Source organism: Sturnus vulgaris, chromosome 13, assembly GCF_052056855.1.
Source record: "Sturnus vulgaris isolate bStuVul1 chromosome 13, bStuVul1.hap1, whole genome shotgun sequence".
NCBI lineage: Eukaryota > Metazoa > Chordata > Aves > Passeriformes > Sturnidae > Sturnus > Sturnus vulgaris.
The window spans coordinates 17,894,108-17,914,753 of NC_142255.1; the positions used below are offsets into that span (position 1 = coordinate 17,894,108).

The 20,646-nt window shown below is 46.1% G+C and overlaps 1 protein-coding gene across 3 annotated transcripts in view; it reads left to right on the forward strand.

The window, feature by feature from the left end:
* The window catches only part of LRRK1 (leucine rich repeat kinase 1), a 73,453-nt gene that overhangs the window by 42,083 nt on the left and 10,724 nt on the right, over positions 1 to 20,646 (forward strand). For all 3 annotated transcript variants that reach the window (XM_014874579.2, XM_088172664.1, XM_088172665.1), the window contains 15 exons: positions 161 to 325; positions 2,230 to 2,402; positions 4,351 to 4,471; positions 4,711 to 4,870; positions 5,466 to 5,742; positions 8,659 to 8,830; positions 10,222 to 10,385; positions 11,508 to 11,647; positions 13,049 to 13,298; positions 14,722 to 14,888; positions 15,946 to 16,143; positions 16,778 to 17,055; positions 17,443 to 17,637; positions 18,404 to 18,555; positions 20,130 to 20,247. In XM_014874579.2, coding sequence (XP_014730065.2) covers positions 161 to 325; positions 2,230 to 2,402; positions 4,351 to 4,471; positions 4,711 to 4,870; positions 5,466 to 5,742; positions 8,659 to 8,830; positions 10,222 to 10,385; positions 11,508 to 11,647; positions 13,049 to 13,298; positions 14,722 to 14,888; positions 15,946 to 16,143; positions 16,778 to 17,055; positions 17,443 to 17,637; positions 18,404 to 18,555; positions 20,130 to 20,247 — 2,730 coding nt within the window. The remainder of the gene's footprint in view (positions 1 to 160; positions 326 to 2,229; positions 2,403 to 4,350; positions 4,472 to 4,710; positions 4,871 to 5,465; positions 5,743 to 8,658; positions 8,831 to 10,221; positions 10,386 to 11,507; positions 11,648 to 13,048; positions 13,299 to 14,721; positions 14,889 to 15,945; positions 16,144 to 16,777; positions 17,056 to 17,442; positions 17,638 to 18,403; positions 18,556 to 20,129; positions 20,248 to 20,646) is intronic.

The following is a 20,646-nucleotide window of genomic DNA, read 5'->3' on the forward strand; positions in this document are numbered from 1 at the left end:
TAACAATTGCTTGTTGATTTATCTTTCCTGGAGGCACAATTAGGACATTGAACCCCTTCTTGTGTCATACATTATGCAGGCGTAGGTTTATACTTCAGCTATTATCTCCCAGTGATTTACTGCCACGGTTTGATTTGAACACTTCTCTTTGTCTAAGTAGGTTGATTCAGTGGAGTTCAATGTCTGGGATATCGGAGGCCCAGCGAGCATGTCTACAGTCAATCAGTGTTTCTTCACAGACAAAGCATTGTACATAGTGGTCTGGAACTTGGCACTGGGGGAAGAAGCTGTGGCAAACTTACAGTTCTGGTTGCTGAACATTGAGGTAAGAAGTCACTGGTGGGCTCTGGGATATCTATTTATCAAGTAGCAGCTCAGCACGCAGATATGTGATATTGCAGATTCTTTTTGCTCTGCTTTTAAAAGCTCCTCAAGCTATGAATTTTGCACAGCATTTGGAATTCATTTTCCATTACGCTGTAGGCGTATCGCTATATTTAATGGTTTAAATTTATCATTTGCTTTGTTCTCCCTCACACACAGCAGAGAACGAAACAAAAGCTGATTTATAAACCCTTGCTAAGTAAGGCTGAACATACTTATTTTGGAATTAGTGTTTGACCACACTGTGCTCCAAGGGGGGTTTGAAACATTTTCTTTCTTGTGTGGGTTAGACACACATTAGTCTTGAGGTTATATTTTTAACACTTTAGATTCAGGTAAGCTGGAGAGTATTTCCAAAACAGCTCCCATTTAGACTCAGAGCTGCAGTGAATTCACTGCTGTGGATTGATTTTTGTAACACCATGTTCATAATTGTTTGTAACTCTTTATTATTTGATAATTTTTCTGACATTTAATGCACAAAAATTGGTGCCTCTTGAAAAACAAACGTCTTGCAATTATCGAAATATTAATGGTCAGCAGCAATCAAAACCCCAAGCTAGGTAACAACGCTGAAAGGAAAATTATTATATTTCAGAAATGTACGATGTGTCCGTAATACATCCCAGCAAGCACATAGTAACATCAGGAAAAATGCAGAGAAATATGATCATGATGGTTAAAAGAAGGGAAAAATGAAGAGGGCTATATGTAGACGTGATGGGGAAAGAAAAAAACCACCAGAGAGTCTATATTCATGATCCTTTACAATAGAATTTTAGGATTACAAGTGAAATTGTTTTGAAACAAAGAATGGGAAGTATCTTAAACACACTGGATGGCTAACCTGTAGAATTTACTGGAAATACAGTGTGCTGAGGGTACCAGAAATTGGAAAGACAAATTGGTGAATGAAAACTCTATCAAGTGCTGTTAATTGCAAGATACTCCCTTGTGCTGAGGAAGTCAGTGAGCTGCAGGCTGCTGGGTACTGGGAGAACACGCTGGGGAATGTCTCTCCATCCTACCCTGTTCCTGTGCTCTCCATGAGCCTCCAGGCAGCAGCATACTGGGCCAGGGGTCCCCTTGGTGTGGTTTGGTGCAGCCACCACTCCTGGGCTTGTTTGGTGTCACTCAGGTTGGGAGATTGCAGTGGGCATTGTAGGAGGGAAATGGATTGCCTGCAAAGAAGGAAATCTTTCTGCCTCTGAATATTCTTCTGTGGTCAAAATCATTTGGATGGACAAATGATCCTTGCTTAAGCCTGTGCAATCACATTGTATTTGGCAGCATTTTCCCTGAGATCTGGATACATTCCAGCTTGTAATACAGTCATGGAAGGGTTGGAAGAAACCACGAGATCACCTAATCCATTCCTTTGCTCTGATTCAGGATTAAGTAGATTGAGACTTTTCTGGAAGTTTATCTCATCTCTCCATGTACCTCTAGTGAAAAAAATTGTGTGACTTTCCTAGGTCACAGACTGTAACTAGCCTTTTTCAGGATATCAGATCTTCTGGCTGCAGGTTAAGTTAACTTTGTTTGGGCAGACATGGTTCTCTTCATTTCACTAACTCACAGCAACTCCCTTTATGTTAAACCCTAATGTAAAAAACCCAAAGTGAGTTTCCTGCTCTGCAGTGGCAGCAGATGATTAAGCCATGCTCTGCAGAACTTCTGTAATACCCAGATCACTTGTAGCTGTTGTCAAGCTGCCTTTATTTTATAAATATATATATATATTACATTTTATTAATATGTGTGACTCTGTCTCTGAAATATACTTTTCACCTGTCCTCACTGATGTAATCTGGATGAGATCACTGTCAGTGTTTTCTCTTGCAGGCCAAGGCTCCAAACTCAGTGGTGTTGGTGGTAGGAACACACCTTGATTTGATTGAAACAAAATTCCGTGTGGAGAGGATAGCAACCCTGAGGGCATATGTCCTGGCTCTGTGTCGATCTCCCTCTGGATCCAGGGCCACTGGCTTCCCAGATATCACCTTCAAGCACCTGCAGTAAGTACTTGTGCCTTTGTGAAGTTCAGTCACTCACTCTTTATTTTATGACACTTTTAACAATTTTGAGATACTTGATCTCCTTGGCAACGGAACTGATTTAGAGACTCGTCAGCATTGCATTTCATCTATTTTTGACTGAGATAATGTATTATAATGAGAGAGAAGGTCAGTGTTGCTCAGGGGGCTGATGATGAGTCTGAGAGCTGGAAGCTCCAAAGTCATGACCTTGACCAGCCTGTTTACTGCTCCCCCTTCACTCAGGTTTCTCACTGTTTAATGGGGACACATTAGTCACAAGGGGAGAAGTGCAGATTGACTAATTAATGCTGTGAGAGCGTGACTGTCACAGGGTGGGTGCCAGGGGCTTTGCCGAGGGGAGGTTGTGGGTGGTACCTGACGTGGGAGCAGGGCTCACATGGTCCCACCGGCTGGGCAAGGAGGGGTCAGTTCCCTAAGTCCAAACCTGTGCCATTTATCTCCAGGTGTCACAACAGGGGGCTGGGGCTGCCTGGGAGATGAGTGTCACTCAGGCCACGGAGCCTGACACTGCTCCAAGAGAATGCCCTTGGGAAGAGGAGGCTCCTCTGGCTGGGAATGAAGCATGTGTGTGAGCCAGGGGGTGAACGTGGATGCAGCAGGCTGGCACCAAACAATGTGAAAATGCCTCTGCCTGGGGCAAGAGCAGGTGGCAGCTGGCAAGTGAGGAAGGGCACTGTGATGTCCCCAGCACTTCCCATCTGCTGCCTGGCAAAGGCATCAGCCGAGCTCCCACAAACTGCTCTGCAGGCACTGCTCTGTCAGACATCCCAGCCCGTGTCAGGCATCCCAGCTAGCTCTTCCCCATTAGAAAGAGCACCAGGGACCCACTGTGAGGCTCAAAGACTCACCATGAGAAGGATAAAACTTCGTGTTTGTGTCACCTCAAGCCTCTTTTCCTACCCTCAGAGCATCACAACACAATCTTGATCATTCTTTCTCAAGGGGACTTTATTTCACCCTGGCAGGCATCCTGAACATTTCTCTTCACCTTCCTCTCCCCTTGCATTTCTTCCCAACCTGACTTCATAACTTCTTCCTCCTGTCCTCCTCATACCCCATCATCCACCTGGAATGTGCATGGTATTATCTCTGGGGCTGGAGGAGTGTGAGGAGTGTGAAATCCTTCTGTGGGTGACCCCGGGTGCTTCCATCAGTGGTCAGGATCATCCAGCATCCCAGTGAGTTGCACATTTCCCAGTGCTGAGGTTTAAGATAAAGCATATTTCATTAGAGAGAGATTTTCTGCCTGCCATGGGAACATGTGTAGGATCGGTTAGAAAGACCCTTTGTTGGGGAAAGTGAAATAGAACTGTTCTTATCCAGCCCACAAAAAGATTAAAACAAGTAGGAGTTGAAGAGAGCAGGTTTTTAGCTGTTAAAGAGATAATGAAGGCCAGCTTTTAGGATCTAAGCATCAATTCCCAGATGGCAGGATCCAGCTGATCAAGGACCGGAATGAGGGTGGGAAAAGGTGTCTGGTAGTCATCATCCTGCCTCTTTGATCTGGGGCAGGGAGGACTGGACTTGTCTCCAGAGGCTGCTGGGGCACAGTTCTCCTCCTCCCCGCAGCCCCTTCCAGGATGTGTGTGGCTCTGGAGGGACAGAGGGGGATGACTTCAGTCAGGCTGCCAGGGATGTCCCCAGACATCCCAGTGCACAGGGGACAGCAGTGCAGTGAGTGGAGCAGGCAGAGCAGAGGTTGGACTAATACAGATGTGGCCTAATACATCTTTTCCAGGTGACTCCATGTTTTCTCCATAGTATTCTAAAAATACTCACTGATAGCCTTCCTCCCATTCAGCTGACACAGGAAATTTAAAGTCAGTGATAAGAGAAAGTGAGCCTGGAAGGGAAGCCAGTGTGCTGATAAGGTTTGATAACCACCTCCCTTGCATGACTTTTGCAGTGAGCTCTCGTGTAAGACTCTGGAAGGCCTCGAGGGACTGCGGCAGCTGATTTTTCATGTCACTTGCAACATGAAGGATGTTGGCAGCTCAATTTGCTCCCAGAAACTTGCAGGGAGATTGGTGAGAACTGGGTTGTCTTGATCCTTACCAAAGCAGGGCTTTTTGGGGGGCTTGGGAGGTGAACCTCAGGAGTTACTGATGGAGTAAGGATTTGATGAAGGAGCCATGTGAATATTCGAGATGGCAATCTGGCTTTGGGAAAAGACAGCACTAAAAGATCCCTGTAAAAGGAGGATGGCAGCCAGTTCATCCCTTGCTGGCTGATACTGATCCTGCTAGTTTTCTCATGTGGCTTGCAGATACCAAGGAGTTACCTCAGCCTTCAAGAAGCTGTCCTTGCAGAACAGCATAGAAGAAGTCAAAATGATGATGTGCAGTATTTAACAGACAGACAGATAGAGCTGATGATTGAGCAAACACCTGGAAATGACATCAAAGACTATGAAGACCTGCAAACTGGTAGGTCAGAGCAAAGCAGTAATTTCTTGGAAATTAATATGTATGTCCAATTGAAATACTCCACAAATAGTAAATACAACTTACACCAGTGTAGAGGTCACTTTGGAAACTGGTAAGATAGAAAATCGGTATTGGGACTTCTGGGGACAAGACTGGGAAGTTTCTAAGGTGGTCTGAGGTTACTGATTTCATTCTTTTTTTTTTTTTTTTAGCTAGCTGTGTCTCATTTCTACTCTGTGTAGAGTGAGGGTTGCCATAGTTTCAAGTCTGGCTTCTCTGTAGGGCCCCAATCTTGTGATCTTTACAGAGGCCTTTTCTGCAGGAGGCAGGGAGAGCCCTTCCCTGTGAGGATGGCAGGAGGAGGGTGAAGGGGAGGTGTCATGGGGACAGAATACTGGCTGTGAAGAAGTGAGATGTGGGTTTTACAAGTGGAGTGTCAGATAGCAGCACTCCTCAGATAGATGTTACTCTCTTGGCTTGGCTGCATATCTGGAATGCATAAAACTGCACAAACTGCCTCATAGTCTTACTCTCCTGCACTGTGGTTTCCTAATGCTGGTCTATTGCTAATCCTCAATTCTTTACTTTTTTGCAGCCATTAATTTTCTCATAGAAACAGGGACACTACTGCACTTCCCAGACACGAGCCACGGCCTGAGGAACCTCTACTTCCTTGACCCTGTCTGGCTCTCAGAGTGCCTGCAAAGGATTTTCAACATCAAGAGCTCCAGGTCTGTAGCTAAGAATGGAGTCATCAGAGCAGAGGACCTCAGGATGCTGCTGGTTGGGACAGGTTTCACCGAGCAGACCGAAGAGCAGTACTTCCAGTTCTTGGCCAAGTTTGAGATCGCCCTGCCTGTGGCAAATAACAGGTATGTTGATAATTACAGGGGTTTAGTCAGGCTGGAGAAAAATGGCCTTTAGTCAGTGGATATTAACAGGCTTTGCCACTCTGAAGTGGTTGTCTTGACAAGGTTCTTGTGCTGAGAAAATATCTGAGAGCATTGAGCGGTGTCATGGAAGGTGCCCATCCATTTGGGCTGTATTTCCTGAATTGAGCATCCTCTGGGCCAAACCAGCCCTTGTGAAAGCTTTCCCAGAGCAGTCTTTGTCCACTGGGTGCATTGAGGCTGGTGACAGGCTCAGCCACCAGCCCGGAGGGGCAGTGACACCGCCGGGGATGTGGCCACGAGCAGGTGGAAGCTGTAAGGGCTCAGCCGGCGCAGCTGCAGCCGGGAGAGGATGTGAGGCCACGGCTGCCAGGCCTGAAATATAGATGGGCTGGAGTCATCTGTTCCCAGTGAAAGATCCTCACTTCAGTGTGGCAGAAAACTTTGGGTAATCAATAATTGTGTCAGCCCTGAAAGTAGCACCATTTTATTCCTGGTGAAATCAGGAAAGCGTAGCTGCAGTACCAATGTGATTTACTTGATTTTTAACCTCAATAGGTGTCGATCAATAGTTTTCCTAGAAATAGTCTAAGAAACCTCATTCTCTTTAAATGTTAATGAGTCCTCCTCCCCTCTGCCCCCCAGTCCCTTTTCCTCTGGGCAGAGTTCCCTGCGATTTTTCTCTCTCCCATCTGCTTGGCGACAGCCTGTTGTTGGGCTAGCGGTGAGACCAGAGCTGTATTGCACTTTTGATGTGGCATTTGCATTTCACTTCCTTGCCCTTGCAGGACAGCGCGGCTGCATCGCCCTGAGCCTCTCGGGAGCTCTGAATGCCAGCACAAGTGCAGCATTCTCTGTGCTGTCATTATGCCTGTCACTTATCCAGTCCCGGATGCCAACAAATTTTCTCAGGCTTAACGCAGATAAAGCAGCAATGTTTCTGCTCAGTCCAAAATGCCTTTTGGACTCCTTGTCACTATCTGCCATTTTTCACCAGGGCAATTACATTGTCTGTGCCTCGGGAACAAGGAAACTGCTTTTTCATGGCCTGCCCAATGTTTTTCTCAGCGATCCAAGCCACATTAGCAGAATATTCTTCCCACTGACGGGCTGTAGCTATAGCAGGTTGGATTAATTTAATGTACTAGCCAGACACAGAGCAGTTATTTGTTACTGTGCTGCTGCAATTATTGTCTAGATTGCCAGATAGGGTTTCTGTGCAGTCAGTAGAGAAAGCAGCTGCCAGTTTCTGTTCTGAAAGGGTGGATGGGGGCATGTTTCACATATTTTCAAAATTTGCATTGGCTGTTGTTCAAGAGAGTCGAATCACCATCTGTGTTATAATCCACTAGATAGTTGTGGCCCAGAAGGGCCTCACTGGCCCTTCTTACACTCCTAGACCTTTTCTTGGATGTGCTGGGGAAAATTTATTGGCTGTCTGATGATGCATCCACTACTTTTACAGAGCAAGAAGTTTTAGTTTGTTGCACTCCACTTTTCTGCCTAAGGTGCATGTATCTTAGCTGTGTTCTGCTTCTTAAAATACAGTTAAAAGCGTGACCATTCTTACTGCAATTTATAACTGAAACTTTTGCCAGTTTTACATTCCAAAAATGTTTCATGGAAGAGATAATTTGATCATGTAATATGTCATCATGTGTGACATATGGAGAGAGCTGTTGTCTAATGATGGCTGTTTTTTTCTGAGCTGATAGTTCAGATTTTACAGAATGCTGCAGCTGCTAGAGAGAAAACACGAGAGGCTTTAAAGCAGTGGATTCTGACCCAGCATTAGTTCTGGTTGTGTCTAGTCCCTGCCAGTGTTATTTTGGTCAGGTCTCTTGGCCACATGCCTTGTTGCTGTCGTTGTGCCCATCAACGATGAGCCCCAGATGCCAACACATTTTCTCAGGCTCAACACTGATAAAACAGCACTGTGTCTGCTTATAAGCAAGTAACATTTTAGATTGTACAGGCATCCTGGGATGTATTTGGTACAGAAGAGTATCACTGACAAGAGATTTACTGGCATGTATGGAAAGCCATAAGCTCATGGTTTTCAAAACAGTTGGAGTGTTCCAGGGCGTTTAACTTCCCAAATACAAAAGATTGGGACAAATGAATATTATGGGCTTACTGGGAGATCTGAAAATAATTTGAAACCCTTGTGGTCCCCTACACCAGCATAACTCCGTTACTGCTGACTGGTCAGATACAGATAACATCAAGTCTCCTTCACACTTGGGCAAGATACCTGATAATCTGATTGCAGGGAAATCTGAGCTGGACAGGTGATTTCTCTGCTGGCAACAGCCTGGCAAAGTGAGCTCTTGCTTTAGGGGTTTGTCAGGGATGTGGCAGGACCCATCAGCTGCAGGATGAAGCAGCAGGAATCCCTGTCATGCTGACCCATGAGGTGCTCTCATTCTGGGACTGGCTTGAGGCCTCCTTTTCCCCCCTTCTGGGCTTACAGAACCTGAGCTGCTGGAGGTTGTTTTTGCACTGATCTCCTGTTCCACAGCTGTAGTTCTCTGTTTACTACCAGGGCAGAGTAGTACCAAAAAAAATTAGTCCCGACATCACAGCTGTTCTAATGACTCTTATATTTTAATGCATTTAATTTGTGAGTACACAAATGCTCATTACATCAACTTTAGCCCTTTCCAATAGCCCTGGCTGAATTATGTAATGTCTGTTTTGCCTCTGCTTGCTTCCATAGTGTAAATTAATTTCTCCATGTATTGCTGCAGCGCTTTAGTCTAAAAGCTTTTTTATATGCACTAGGCTGTGCCATTAAAAATCTCTTTGGAGACTGAATCGCCCTATTATCTGGTAACAATGTACTCACTGTTAAAAGCTGTAGCTAAAATCTGAGCTGCTGAACTTGATGTGTTTCAGCTACCTCCTCCCTCATCTGCTTCCCACCAAGCCGGCGTTAGATATCCACGGGCTCTGCCACCAGACTGCAAACACGGTGCAGAGGGTCTTCAAGATGAGTTTTGTCCCCGTTGGCTTTTGGCAAAGGTTCATAGCCCGGATGCTAATTAGCCTGGCAGAGATGGACCTCCAGGTAGGTTGCTGTGTGTGTCTGCAAACAAAAGCAGACAGCTAAAGTGGTGCCGTGTAAGTGGGATGTCTCTTCACATCCCGCTCGCTTCTGTCACAGACTTCAGTAACATTATTTGAGTGAACAGGGAGAGACGAGGCTCTGCACTGAAAATCTGATTCTATTTTTACAGTAGGTGTCACTGAGAACAACAAATTGGCACTGGGGGAGAAAACCTGAGTTCTCCACAGCCTCCTTATAACGTGATCCCCTGGAAGGTCTCAGTTCCTCCAGCATCTTCCAATTACAAGTAATTGGAGTTCTGCCTGCTTCTCTTGTCCATCACCATTCCATCAGGCCAGACTCCCTCACAGCTTTGCCAGAGGAGATCTGGAATAGCTCCAGCAAAGCCAGATATCTGAATCTCAATGGGTTTAAATAGGAAGAAAATTACAGGACCGTTGCCTTAATGAGGCACCCTGTTAGTGCAAGTGCTATGAGTGACATTAAAGTAGTGTTTGCAAGGTTCTGAGAGCCAAGTGAATTTTGATGTTGCTGCAGATGTGTGTGTGTTTTGTAGCAGTTTCTGTCTGAAACTGTAGTAAATACCTGCAAAATGTTTGTAGTACTGCTGTGGTATCTTCTCAGCAGCTCTCCATTAAACTGTAGTCTGTCAGTGATGTACAGAACATGGAAAACATGATACTTGCTTTTGGAAGGTCCTCTGTGTTCCAAGCTTCTCAAACCATGTAATAACTTTACCTCTTTTTACTGGCTGTCTTGGCAACCCCTTGCTTACATCCTCCTGGGCACTGCATAATCCTAGAGCACCTTTCCTAGGGGCTTCATCCAGTCCTCATGAAGGGAGTGGAAAGGATGCCAGGCGTCAGACCTGTCTGCAGGCAAATAAATGTTGGAGCAGTGAGTATAGTGGAGTCCTGCAGATTAACTTCTTGGTTTTAAAACAGAAATACATTTTGCTCTAAGTACTGGTTTGAAGTCTCTTGGAGAAGAGCCATCTTCCTCCCACTAAAACAGGTGGAAAAGTTAACTCTCTGCTTTGAGGGCAGGCTTCATCATTCACTAGAACATTTAGTACTTTAGGTTTATAAGACTTTTGTGAATGCAGAATAAATACAGCAAATGTCACAGTTATAGAATTAGCTTTGTGCACTGATATGAAATTGTTCTTTTTGAGTGGCATGAAAAAGATTTCCACTGTGGAAAAATCAATTTTACCACGTGTATTTCCATTCCATTGCAAAATTTTATATGAGCACAAGTCACTTTTACTGGAAAAGGTACAACAGCACCTGTGAAAGCCAAAAAAAGAAATTACTTTCTTGCTTGATTAAAACATCCTTATGAGAAACTTCAGCAGTTTAACGATTTTCATGCTTTTCTGCTTGTTTCAGCTCTTTGAAAACAAGAAGAACACCAAGACAAGAAACAAAAAGGTGACCATCTACAGCTTCACAGGCACCCAAAGGAACCGCTGCAGCACATTCCGAGTCAAAAGGACTCACACTGTTTACTGGCAGGAAGGTCTGTTCGTTACCTTTGATGGAGGCTATCTTAGGTAATTTGTGTTCATAATGCAGCATGTGTGACAGGGGACTAATAGAGTGTATGAAACACATCAGCTGAATGGAGATGAATGGGCCTGACCCAGGCTATGTGCTCACTCATCAAGAGAAGAGGAGGCTCTTCTAATGGACATAACTCATCTGGTAACAACTGCTGGCAAAAATGATGAATAACTGATTATTTGGCAGGTCTGAATGTATCAACCTTATCTGTTATTGCAGCCACAAATTGAAAGAGGCTTAGAACAGAAAGTGAAATTCAGATCGGGGCTCTGGCAGCTAAAATCGAGCATTTTCACATGCAAAGATTTCCTTACCTCAATGAGTTTTCCACTGAATCCTAAAACTTCACCACTGCATAATCCAGGTCAATGGAGGTGCTTCTGTGCAGCAGGGACTGTGGACAAGTGCCTCAGCCTGGCCAAGGCAGAATGTCTGCTGGCTGCAAGCCTGGGGAAAACCTCCTGTGCATGTTGTTTCACAAATGCAGACGTTTAAGACTTTTGCTCCTTCAGTCCCTGGCAGGACAGGGAGGAACCAGTGGTGCTGTTGCATGGTTAGAGGCCAGAAGGAAACAGTGACCTTCCCAAGTTTCCAAGCTCAGTCCACAGACTGGAATCCTGAATTTTGGGCCATGGTAGTGGTCATGCTGTTACCTCTCCATGTATTTCAGGGAGTTATACTTTAATGGGAATTGTGCAAAAATGATGTTCATAAACTTTTCCTAACGGTTTCTGGAAATACCATTATTATTCCACTGGAATTTTATTACTGATTTTACAACTCCCAACCTTCCATCATTCTGTATAGGGCATTTCTGTCAAAGTTCTCCATCATACTCAGCTTGCTTAGGCCACAGTTTTCCCTAGGCCTAACCTTGTATAGCACTTACCCTTTGTGAGGAACTGGCATTTCTGTGCAAGAATTCTCTTCTGAAAGTCATTTTCAGAACAGACTGAGTTGAAAATCATCCTCCAAGCTAGATTGCTTTGTGTTTCGATGACTCATGGACTGTGTGTTGTTATGTAACTCAGGTTTCTTGCCAGAAAGAAAGTTTGTTGATGCTGATACTTCAGAAAAGCTTCACAGGTCTGTCTTTTGGCTTTCTCACACAGCGTCGAGTCTTCTGATGTGAACTGGAAAAAGAAAAAAAGTGGTGGAATTAAAATAATTTCCCAGTCAGAAGTGAGAGACTTTTCAGCCATGGCATTTATCACAGATCATGTCAACTCTTTGATAGACCAGTGGTTCCCTGGTAAGAGAACAACTGTAATTTTCTGTGCAATGTTATGTCTTTTCAACAGAGGGTTCTTTGACAGAGCTCTCCAGGTGCACAATATTTTGTGTTAATTGAAGACCCCTCAGGCTCTGACAGTCTCAAGCCTATAACATTTGATAAAAGCTAATAAACCTGCAGACAGATCAAGATTAGTTGCCAACACCCTTTGGTCTAGACATTGTGTCTTTCGCTCTGTCTGTCACAGCAGCACAGGTGAAACATTACAGTTCAAACAGGATCTGTAGGAGTTCAAGTGCTCATAGCAGGGGCAGGATTTGGCCCAAACTGCTTAGTGCTGTCCCTTGAACTCATTTTGGAATCAGCTGGGATGAGGATTTGTCCATCATTTCTATGGGTTTCCCCTTCTATGAGTTACAAAATTCAGATGTGAGAGACATAAGTGAATATGGTACCAAGGACTCCATGCCAAGGTAACTTCCTTGACTCCTGCAGCTGCTTTTCCTGTGCTCAGCACAGATCCTGCTGTTACCCAGCAGGCTGTTTGCAACCCCAGTACACTTCGTTTGAAACCAAAACAAAATCTGAAGTGCTCTTTGTTGTCCTACCCTGGTCTAGAAAGCAGTGCCAAAGCCTCTTAATTGGAGGCTCTGTGGAGGAAACAGTGGTGCACTCTCACATACTCACGTTCTACATGTTCTGAAGTTAAAAGAACATTTTATTTGCCTTTGGATTAAAATAATGCTAAAGTTAATCAGTGAAGCTTGAGAGGAGCCACGACTTCAAAGGCTGCAGCCTGTGTTCACCCTGACTAATTGTGGGCATTTAACAGAGCCTGTCACCACAAAATCTCTCTGTAGTTATGGGAGAGGTGTGAACTTCCCAAAGGTTTAGTCGTGGTAGAATCCACATTTCCCCTGAAGGGGCTGAACACATTGTCCATGAAGGAGCCCACAGGACCTGTGTTCCCAGCCTGAGTTCTGCAGGTAAGTGCTGAGCCTGAGCTCAGTGTGCTGTGCCTGCTCCCAAGCCCATTCCCACATCAAGCCATGTGGCAGTTTGCAGTCTGGGAAGAGACAGAGACACCCAGCAAGTAGAAGGGTCTCTCCCGAAATAATTCTAATTTTTGCTGGTCCTGAGTACATTTGCCTCGCAAGCCTGTGCATTACCTGTGACCAGAGCAGGATGAGTGTTGGGTTGTAGCCACAGTCCTGTCTCCCCAGCACTGTCCCTGTATACTTTGCAAAGTTATTTTCTATTCCAGTCAATACCCTGCAACAAACTGCAGCTGTGTGGCTGTGACCATTTCCAGCCAGTGCAGCCAGGTCGTGCTGTGGACATTGGAATGCACTCAGAGCTGTTGTTCCTCCTCAGCTGGTGTGAATGACATGGTCTCCTGTTTGTTTGCTCTCTTTGAAGCCCTCACAGCCACGGAGAGTGATGGCACGTTGCTGATGGAGCAGTATGTGCCCTGCCACATCTGTGCAGCTGCCAGGCCGGAGCAGGGCGAGGGCGGTGAGAGGGCGGAGGATGTGCAGTACTTCAACATGGAGGATTGTGTCCTGACTGCCATCGAGCTGGACTACATCACGTGTCCTAACCACCCTGACATCCCTGTGTCTCTCCAAGAGCTGGTCCCAGAGCTTTTCATGACTGATTTTCCTGCCAGGTAACGTGTGATAGCCTTTGATTGAGTTTCAGCGTACCTGTGTGAGTTAGTTGGGCCCTTTTCCTGAGTTGACTCTGCTGGAGGGATGTACTGACCACAGGGAACAAATCCATCTGCTCTCAATCCGTGCTCTGGCAGTTCATCCTGAACTGCACCCCTGGTGTTCAGCAACTTGCTTAGACAATAGCTGTGTGCTGACCGAGTCATCACACCAGGGCTCCTTTGAGATCACTGTGGTGTCATGTGAAAGTCCCTTTTTAAAGCCACAGCTGTCCTGCATTGCCCAGAACTCTGGCCAGGACTTTGTGTAGTTGGAGCCTTTCTGGGATCCCACAAAAGGAGATTTTAATGTGACAAAACAAAAGGAAGTGCTGCTGCATCACAAGATTGGCACTGAAATGGCCTTAATTTTGTAAGGGCCTGGAGGTGAGTGAATTTATGGACACTGCAGGAGGATTCACACTGAGCTGGGGCTCCTGCTCGGCTGAGGGCTGCTGGATGTGTTGGGGCTGTGGCAGCCCTGAACAGCTGAAGCTCTTCCCTACCCATTGCAGCACTGCCAAATCTTTAAGCTGCTTAACTGCATTTCCAGATGGGCTCGGTCCTATACCCCTTATTACTCAGTGTGCAGAGCAGGAGACCTGAGAGCAGGCAGGACAGGAGAGCAGTGTCCCCTCTGGCTCCTGCTCTCTCAGACCTTTGAGTGCCCAATGCAGAATCACGAGACCTCTAGACCAGCCTGTCCTGTTGGCTGCTGTCAGAGCTCTCTGTGCTTTCACTGGCCCCTGTTGCTTTGTTGGGGTCGTTTTTCTGGGTAAACACCCCCTCAGCTCGTCACACCAGCCCTCCTCACACTGTTATCTCCTGCAGATTTATTTGGCGGGTGCGAGGCGAGTGGAGATGTTTGAAGTGTGAACAGCTGTAAAAGTAGTCTCTGGGAGAGTGGGGAAATGATGAATTGCAGCCTGGGAGCACTAAGCTGATTGGAATAATCAGAGTTCAGAGTGTGGGGCTGTTCATAAACATCCTGTCTTGCCTCGGTGGAAAAAAGAGGAACAGGAGGTAAATGAAGCAAAAAAAAATTGTTAATGCAGATAAATAGTACAAGTATCAGTACCTGTGTCATCTGCTTGGAAAAGGAGTTTATGTGCTTTCCAGATCTGTTTGATTCTTGTGGGATAAATTAGTAAAAAGCCTTTTTTGCTTTTTTTCTCAAATTACTTTTATCTGTGAGAAATCTGTTGTACAACGTGAGCCAGCATGGAGTGCACTGAGATGACCAAGGTAGTTTAGGTGATCCAGTCCTCTTGGTAGATAAGGCAAGAGCCTATTAGGCATTTATGAAAATGGAAATCACATTAAAAACATGAATTTACAATGTATTTGAAACTTTAATTAAAAACCCCCAATTTCTATTTGGCAGACTGTTCCTGGAAAATAGCAAACTGGAGTGCAGTGAAAATGAAAACAACATTCTTGGCCAGGGTGGAAGTGGAACTGTTATATATCGGGCACGATACCAAGGAAAACCAGTGGCTGTGAAGAGATTTCAGATTAAAAAATGCAAGAGTTCTCCCACTTCAGCTGCAGGTACAGTGCACAGATTTGGTGTCAGGAATGTGGGAATCTGCAGTCTGGGATCCCAAGCTAAGACCAAAGAGTCTGCAAAGTGCTGACAGCATCTGATTAAACATAGCAAAACTGGTGGATTTCAGTGGAGGAGGAGGATGAATCTGAGAGTTCTTCATGAGCTCTTGTACTGATGAAGGTCACTGGCACTGCAGGAGCTTCTCTCCTGCAGATCAGAGGTTGGATTTATAGGGTAAAAAGGCAGAGCCCTTGATTGGGAAGGGAGGTGAGATTTCAACTCCTGTTCCCACACTACTTGGCCGTGAGAAGTGTGGGTTTGCACTGAGGACTTGTGGGTCTCCACCTCTGAATTGGTGTTTTACCCTCTCTGTGCCAGCAGCTGGAGAAAGCAAACTGGGAATCCTGAGCCCACCAGCTTCTCCAGGCAGGGATGGGCTCTCCTGTGAAGCCCAGGCTTCCAGAAGAGCTTTAGTCTGTGGGCAGAGGAAAGGGGAAAGTGCCTCACATTCCTTATTTTTGTCAGGGGAGGATGTGGTGAATCCCTGAGCTGTGGAGGAGGCCAGCTGCTGTCCCAGTGACAAATAACCTTGGGGAAGAGCCGACCTGCCTGAGCAGCCTGTGGTGTGCTGTGGCAGCAGGGCCATTACTGTGATGGGTCTCTTCTGGTAGGGAAGCTGGGAAACTGTTGGGAAGATCCCTTCCAGCAAAGGGTTTGCAGTGTGCCATCTACACAGAATCCCTGCTGGGAGAAGCACAGCACGAGTTTTCCAAAGTCATCCGTGGGATATGTGAGAACAGCATGTGCCAGACACACCAGAGCCTGGTGTTTAAGGACCAAGGGAGCTCTTGCTTCCTGAGGCACCAGATATATCCTGCTTATAGTATCCTGCTTATAGCCAGTGTCTCTTAGTGGCTCATGCATCAGCATAAGGATTCAACTTAAAGCCTTGCTGTCCACATAATCCCACCAGCAGCCCTTGCACAGTGATCGCCTCCCAAAGAGTTTGTGACTCGTTCCCTGAGCTGGGCACTGAGAAGGGGCTGTGTGTCTTGCCAGATACCATGCTGAAACACCTGAGGGCCATGGATGCCATGAAGAACTTCTCAGAGTTCCGTCAGGAAGCCAGCATGCTGCACTCCCTGCAGCACCCCTGCATCGTGTCCCTCATCGGCATCAGCATCCACCCGCTCTGCTTTGCCCTGGAGCTGGCCCCGCTGGGCAGCCTCACCACTGTCCTGTCTGAGAACTCCAAAGGTAAAGCCAGCCTCTCCTTCCACTCCTCTCCCAGTGACAAATGGTCAGTGATTTGCTGATTTTTTTTTTTTTTCCAGACTAAGGGAAGTGGGAGGGATGGAATTGTTCTTGTATTGTGATTTTGGGAACCTAGTAAAAGTTGATGCTTGGGATTCTCAAAATTACTTTGGAGACCTGGATTTTCAGTATCTCTGCAAATTAATATGGAGTGCATCTCTCTTCAGTGCTGCATGGATGGTGCTGTGTTTTTCCCCCTGCAGATGAGTGTCTGGTACTCTAAATTATCTCATAATTATCTGTATTGCTGTCATTGTCAAATGAACAACACTAATTCCAAGATAAGTTGAGGCCATCTGACCCTCTTGGCACCTTGGATTCGTGTCAACTTTCAGTCAAACACTAATTTTCACCCAGAAGATTTAGCAGCCTAGAAGTGGAAGGGTTTAAAAAAAGAATCTAGTAGGACTGTCAGACACATATAGTAACATAAACAGTGTCATTTCAAATGGTGGCATTGAGTGATGTTTCAAAAAGTTGTCAGTTATTGCTCTGGAGTTAAAAAGAGGCGAGAGAGGGAAGAAGAAGCAGTTATGGCAATTGCAGGAGCTGGAAACAGGCTGTTCCTTTGTGCCAGGGTCCTCCTTTGTGCCGCTGGGACACATGCTGACACACAAAATAGCCTACCAGATCGCCACAGGCCTGGCCTACCTGCACAAGAAGAACATCATCTTCTGCGACCTCAAGTCAGACAACATTCTGGTGTGGTCCCTGGATGTCAGGGAGCACATCAACATCAAACTCTCCGACTACGGCATCTCCCGGCAGTCGTTCCACGAGGGCGCGCTGGGCGTGGAGGGCACCCCGGGCTACCAGGCCCCTGAGATCCGGCCCCGCATCGTCTACGACGAGAAGGTGACTGGGGAGAGTCTGTGGGGCAGCCCTGTGATGGCAGTGAGGGGCTGGCATCATCCCCTAAGCCCTTAAGAACTCAATTCCCTTAGTCATGCATGGGGATGGCACTGGCTTTCCCACTATGACTGTCCTCTCCTCTCCTCTCCTCTCCTCTCCTCTCCTCTCCTCTCCTCTCCTCTCCTCTCCTCTCCTCTCCTCTCCTCTCCTCTCCTCTCCTCTCCTCTCCTCTCCTCTCCTCTCCTCTCCTCTCCTCTCCTCTCCTCTCCTCTCCTCTCCTCTCCTCTCCTCTCCTCTCCTCTCCTCTCCTCTCCTCTCCTCTCCTCTCCTCTCCTCACCAGCAGAGCGTTGCCCTGATTTTCCCCCGTTTCTGGATTTTTCTGGCTCCAGGTGGACATGTTCTCCTATGGGATGGTCCTGTACGAGCTGCTGTCAGGGCAGAGGCCGGTGCTGGGACACCACCAGCTCCAGATCGCAAAGAAGCTCTCCAAAGGGATCCGTCCTGTGCTCGGGCAGCCCGAGGAGGTGCAGCTCTACAGGATGCAGGCACTCATGATGGAGTGTTGGGACACTAAGCCAGAAAAGGTACAGGACCACCCTCCTGACCTCTGTTCTCTGCCCTCTTTGTGCAGCTCTTTGAGCCTGCTCCTAGTGCAGCACAACAGCTCCACTGCCCATTTACCCCTCCTGCTGATTTAGCCCAGAAATTCTGTTGACTTAAATGAGAGTTTTATGAATGAAATGATGACAGATTTGTGGCCTTAGACATCTGTGGTGACTTGAAGGTCCCTTGATGTCAATGGCAGTCAGGCTGCTGATTTCACCAGGGCAAGACATTACCCATAATTTCTAGAAACAGCTCCAGTGTCATGCTGTGAGTGCAACTACAAAGACTTCAAAGTCCCCAAGATTATAAAAGGAGGTATGAGGAAGAAAAAGCTTCAAAGTGCAAGAAAAGGAATATGCTGCATTACATTCTTCATTAATTTCAATTGGTGTTCTAGAGCTGCTGTCCTTCAAACAAAGGTCAGCCTGACTCTCAAACATCTACACACTGTCATGCAATGGGTCAGCTTCCAAAATTCGTAAGCCTGAAGAAATGAATCAGTAATATGTGTAAGAGAATGACAGACCAAGCTTTAATAAATAATCAAAAGAATCAGAAAATGGTTTGGGTTGGAAGGAACCTTAAATACAATCCAGTTCCAGGGACACCCAGCCTGTGCTTGTGCTTGGGATTGCCCTGATCCAGGGGCAGGACCTTGTGCTTGGCCTTGTTGAACCTCCTGTTTATTATGGTTCTCCTATTTCATCTTGTGTGACGTGTCTTTCTCTTTTCCTTCCCCCTCAGCGTCCCCTGGCCATGTCTGTGGTTGGGCAGATGAAGGATCCAACCTTTGCAACGTTTATGTACCTGCTGCCCTGTGGGAAGCAGTCTTCCTTCTTCTGCTCCCTGGGGCAGGAGTACACGGTGGTGTTCTGGGATGGGAAGGAGGACACCAGGTGAGACAGCTCACATTTGCAATTTCTTTCTTTTCTTTTCCCTTTTTTAAGTAAAAAAAATCTTTCAGCATCTTCACTTCTGCCTCTGAGAGGGAGGTAAGGAAGGTGAAAGTGAACTTGGAAGAATGCCAAGAGTACGGTGAACACTGTTTTCCCAAACTCTTTTAATTGGGAACAGTGGTTGCTTTATAAAGGATATTTAATGAGCTTAACTCTGCTTCAGTTAATATGAGGAGAAGATTAGGGCAGTGTAATGATTCACACACACAGGATGAAGCATTTGCACATGAGAACAGACGTGTTCTGCCTTTCCTAATGAGGCCATTTAACACTAAACCTTTCCTAATTGAGGCTGCAGTTCCATCTTTCTTCTGCAAAGCAATTAAGCACATACTTAAATCCTATTGCAATCATCGGGAGTTAACCACATGCCTGGAGCTGTGTGTGCATCCAAGTGTGCACTGCCAGTAAAATGTGTTCTGGACTGAAGGCATGTGCTTAAAATGTTATTAAATTGTGACTGAGGTGATGGCATTTTGCTCAGCCACATGTGACCTGCAGCTAGTTACGTTCATTTTTATGGATGCTGTTGATTTTTATGGCCTCAATCTTGTTTGGAAACGTTCACAAACTGATCTGAATTTTATATTAATGTGTTCATTATTTGTAACCATTAAGCTAATGGGAAAGGCACGTGATTTGTTGCTGAACTATTTGCTTTGCCATTTGTGGTCCTTGATCAGTTGTTCAGTGCAGGCAGTGTAACTTTTCCTGCTGAACTGGTGAAGCACATGTCACTCCCAGATGTATTTTGAATACGTGGATGTTGTCCAAATATTCACAGCAATATATCTCAGTGAATCTGCTTCCTGACTGGACAATCCACTTGCTGGAGACTGCTGAATAACAAGTTACTCACATGTGACAGATTTCAGGATGTGTAATTGCTTGTGCCACAGTTGGTAAAACATCTGGGACTCACAGATGTGGTTGTGAATATCCAGTTATTGCTCAAACATCCAAACCCAATAAACTTCCCCAAACAAACAAAATCCTTTTAGCTACAAGAAAACCTATTAATTAGTGATATTTATAAATAATTTTATTAGGTTACAGATCTTTGCTCTGTAGAATCATACTCCTCTGTTTATGTACTGGAATAATAATGAAGCCAGATAATAGTGAGGCAGTGAACTTGGAGAGCAGATATTCCCTTGAGAACCTAATGGGCAAGATGGGCTGAGCTATTAATTACTGCTGTTCAGCAGAAGCTGTTTGTCTTACAGCTCAATTGCAGGAGCAGACCACATATGTCCTCCTAACCCTGTGCAAAGTCAGAGAGCTCAGTGTAAATCTTCACAGAAGCAATTGCACATCTGCCCCTGAGGAAGAGCCATGGCACATCTCTCTTTTGCTTTGCAGTGAGGAATTTATAGTTTGGAGGGATGTAGATCCTTGCAGCATCATTCACATCTGGGCTTGGCCAGTTGTGGCTTGCCCACAAGGTCCACAAATCCCTCAGCCCCGTGCAGGAGGAATATTGGCTGTATGAAATTGTTGCCTGCTCATTTCAGGAACTACACAGTGGTGAACCTGGAGAAAGGAGTCATGGAAGTGCAGAGGATGAGCTGCCCAGGAATGAAGCTGTGCTGCCAACTCAAATTTCAGAATGCCCTGTGGGCAGCCACGGAGGTGAGCATTGCCTGTGCCCCCCTCGAGAGGGGCCTCGTTAGGGGAGACACGAGCAGAGAGAAAGAGGCTGTTAAATTAGTAAAGCCAAGAGTGTGCCAGACAAAGGGCATCTCAGATGAGCAGCGTGACTTTGCATCTGCTGTCTCCAGGTGTTTTGTTTCCACCTGACACACAGATCCAGACTGTGCCTCCCAGAGCCCAGAGTGATCGTGGGAACCTCAGCTTTCCAAGGGGAAACTCTGTGGGTTGGAGCAATCTGTACCCAGGGGTTCATCTGGGAAATGTCCTTATCTGTGAGCGATAAGGGGAGGCAGGGACAGAAAACATGCATTTAAGGGTGGGGTTTTGAAAGAGGCCTGAGGGATTTGGAAGTTGGTGGGAAATGGGTACCCAAGTTTT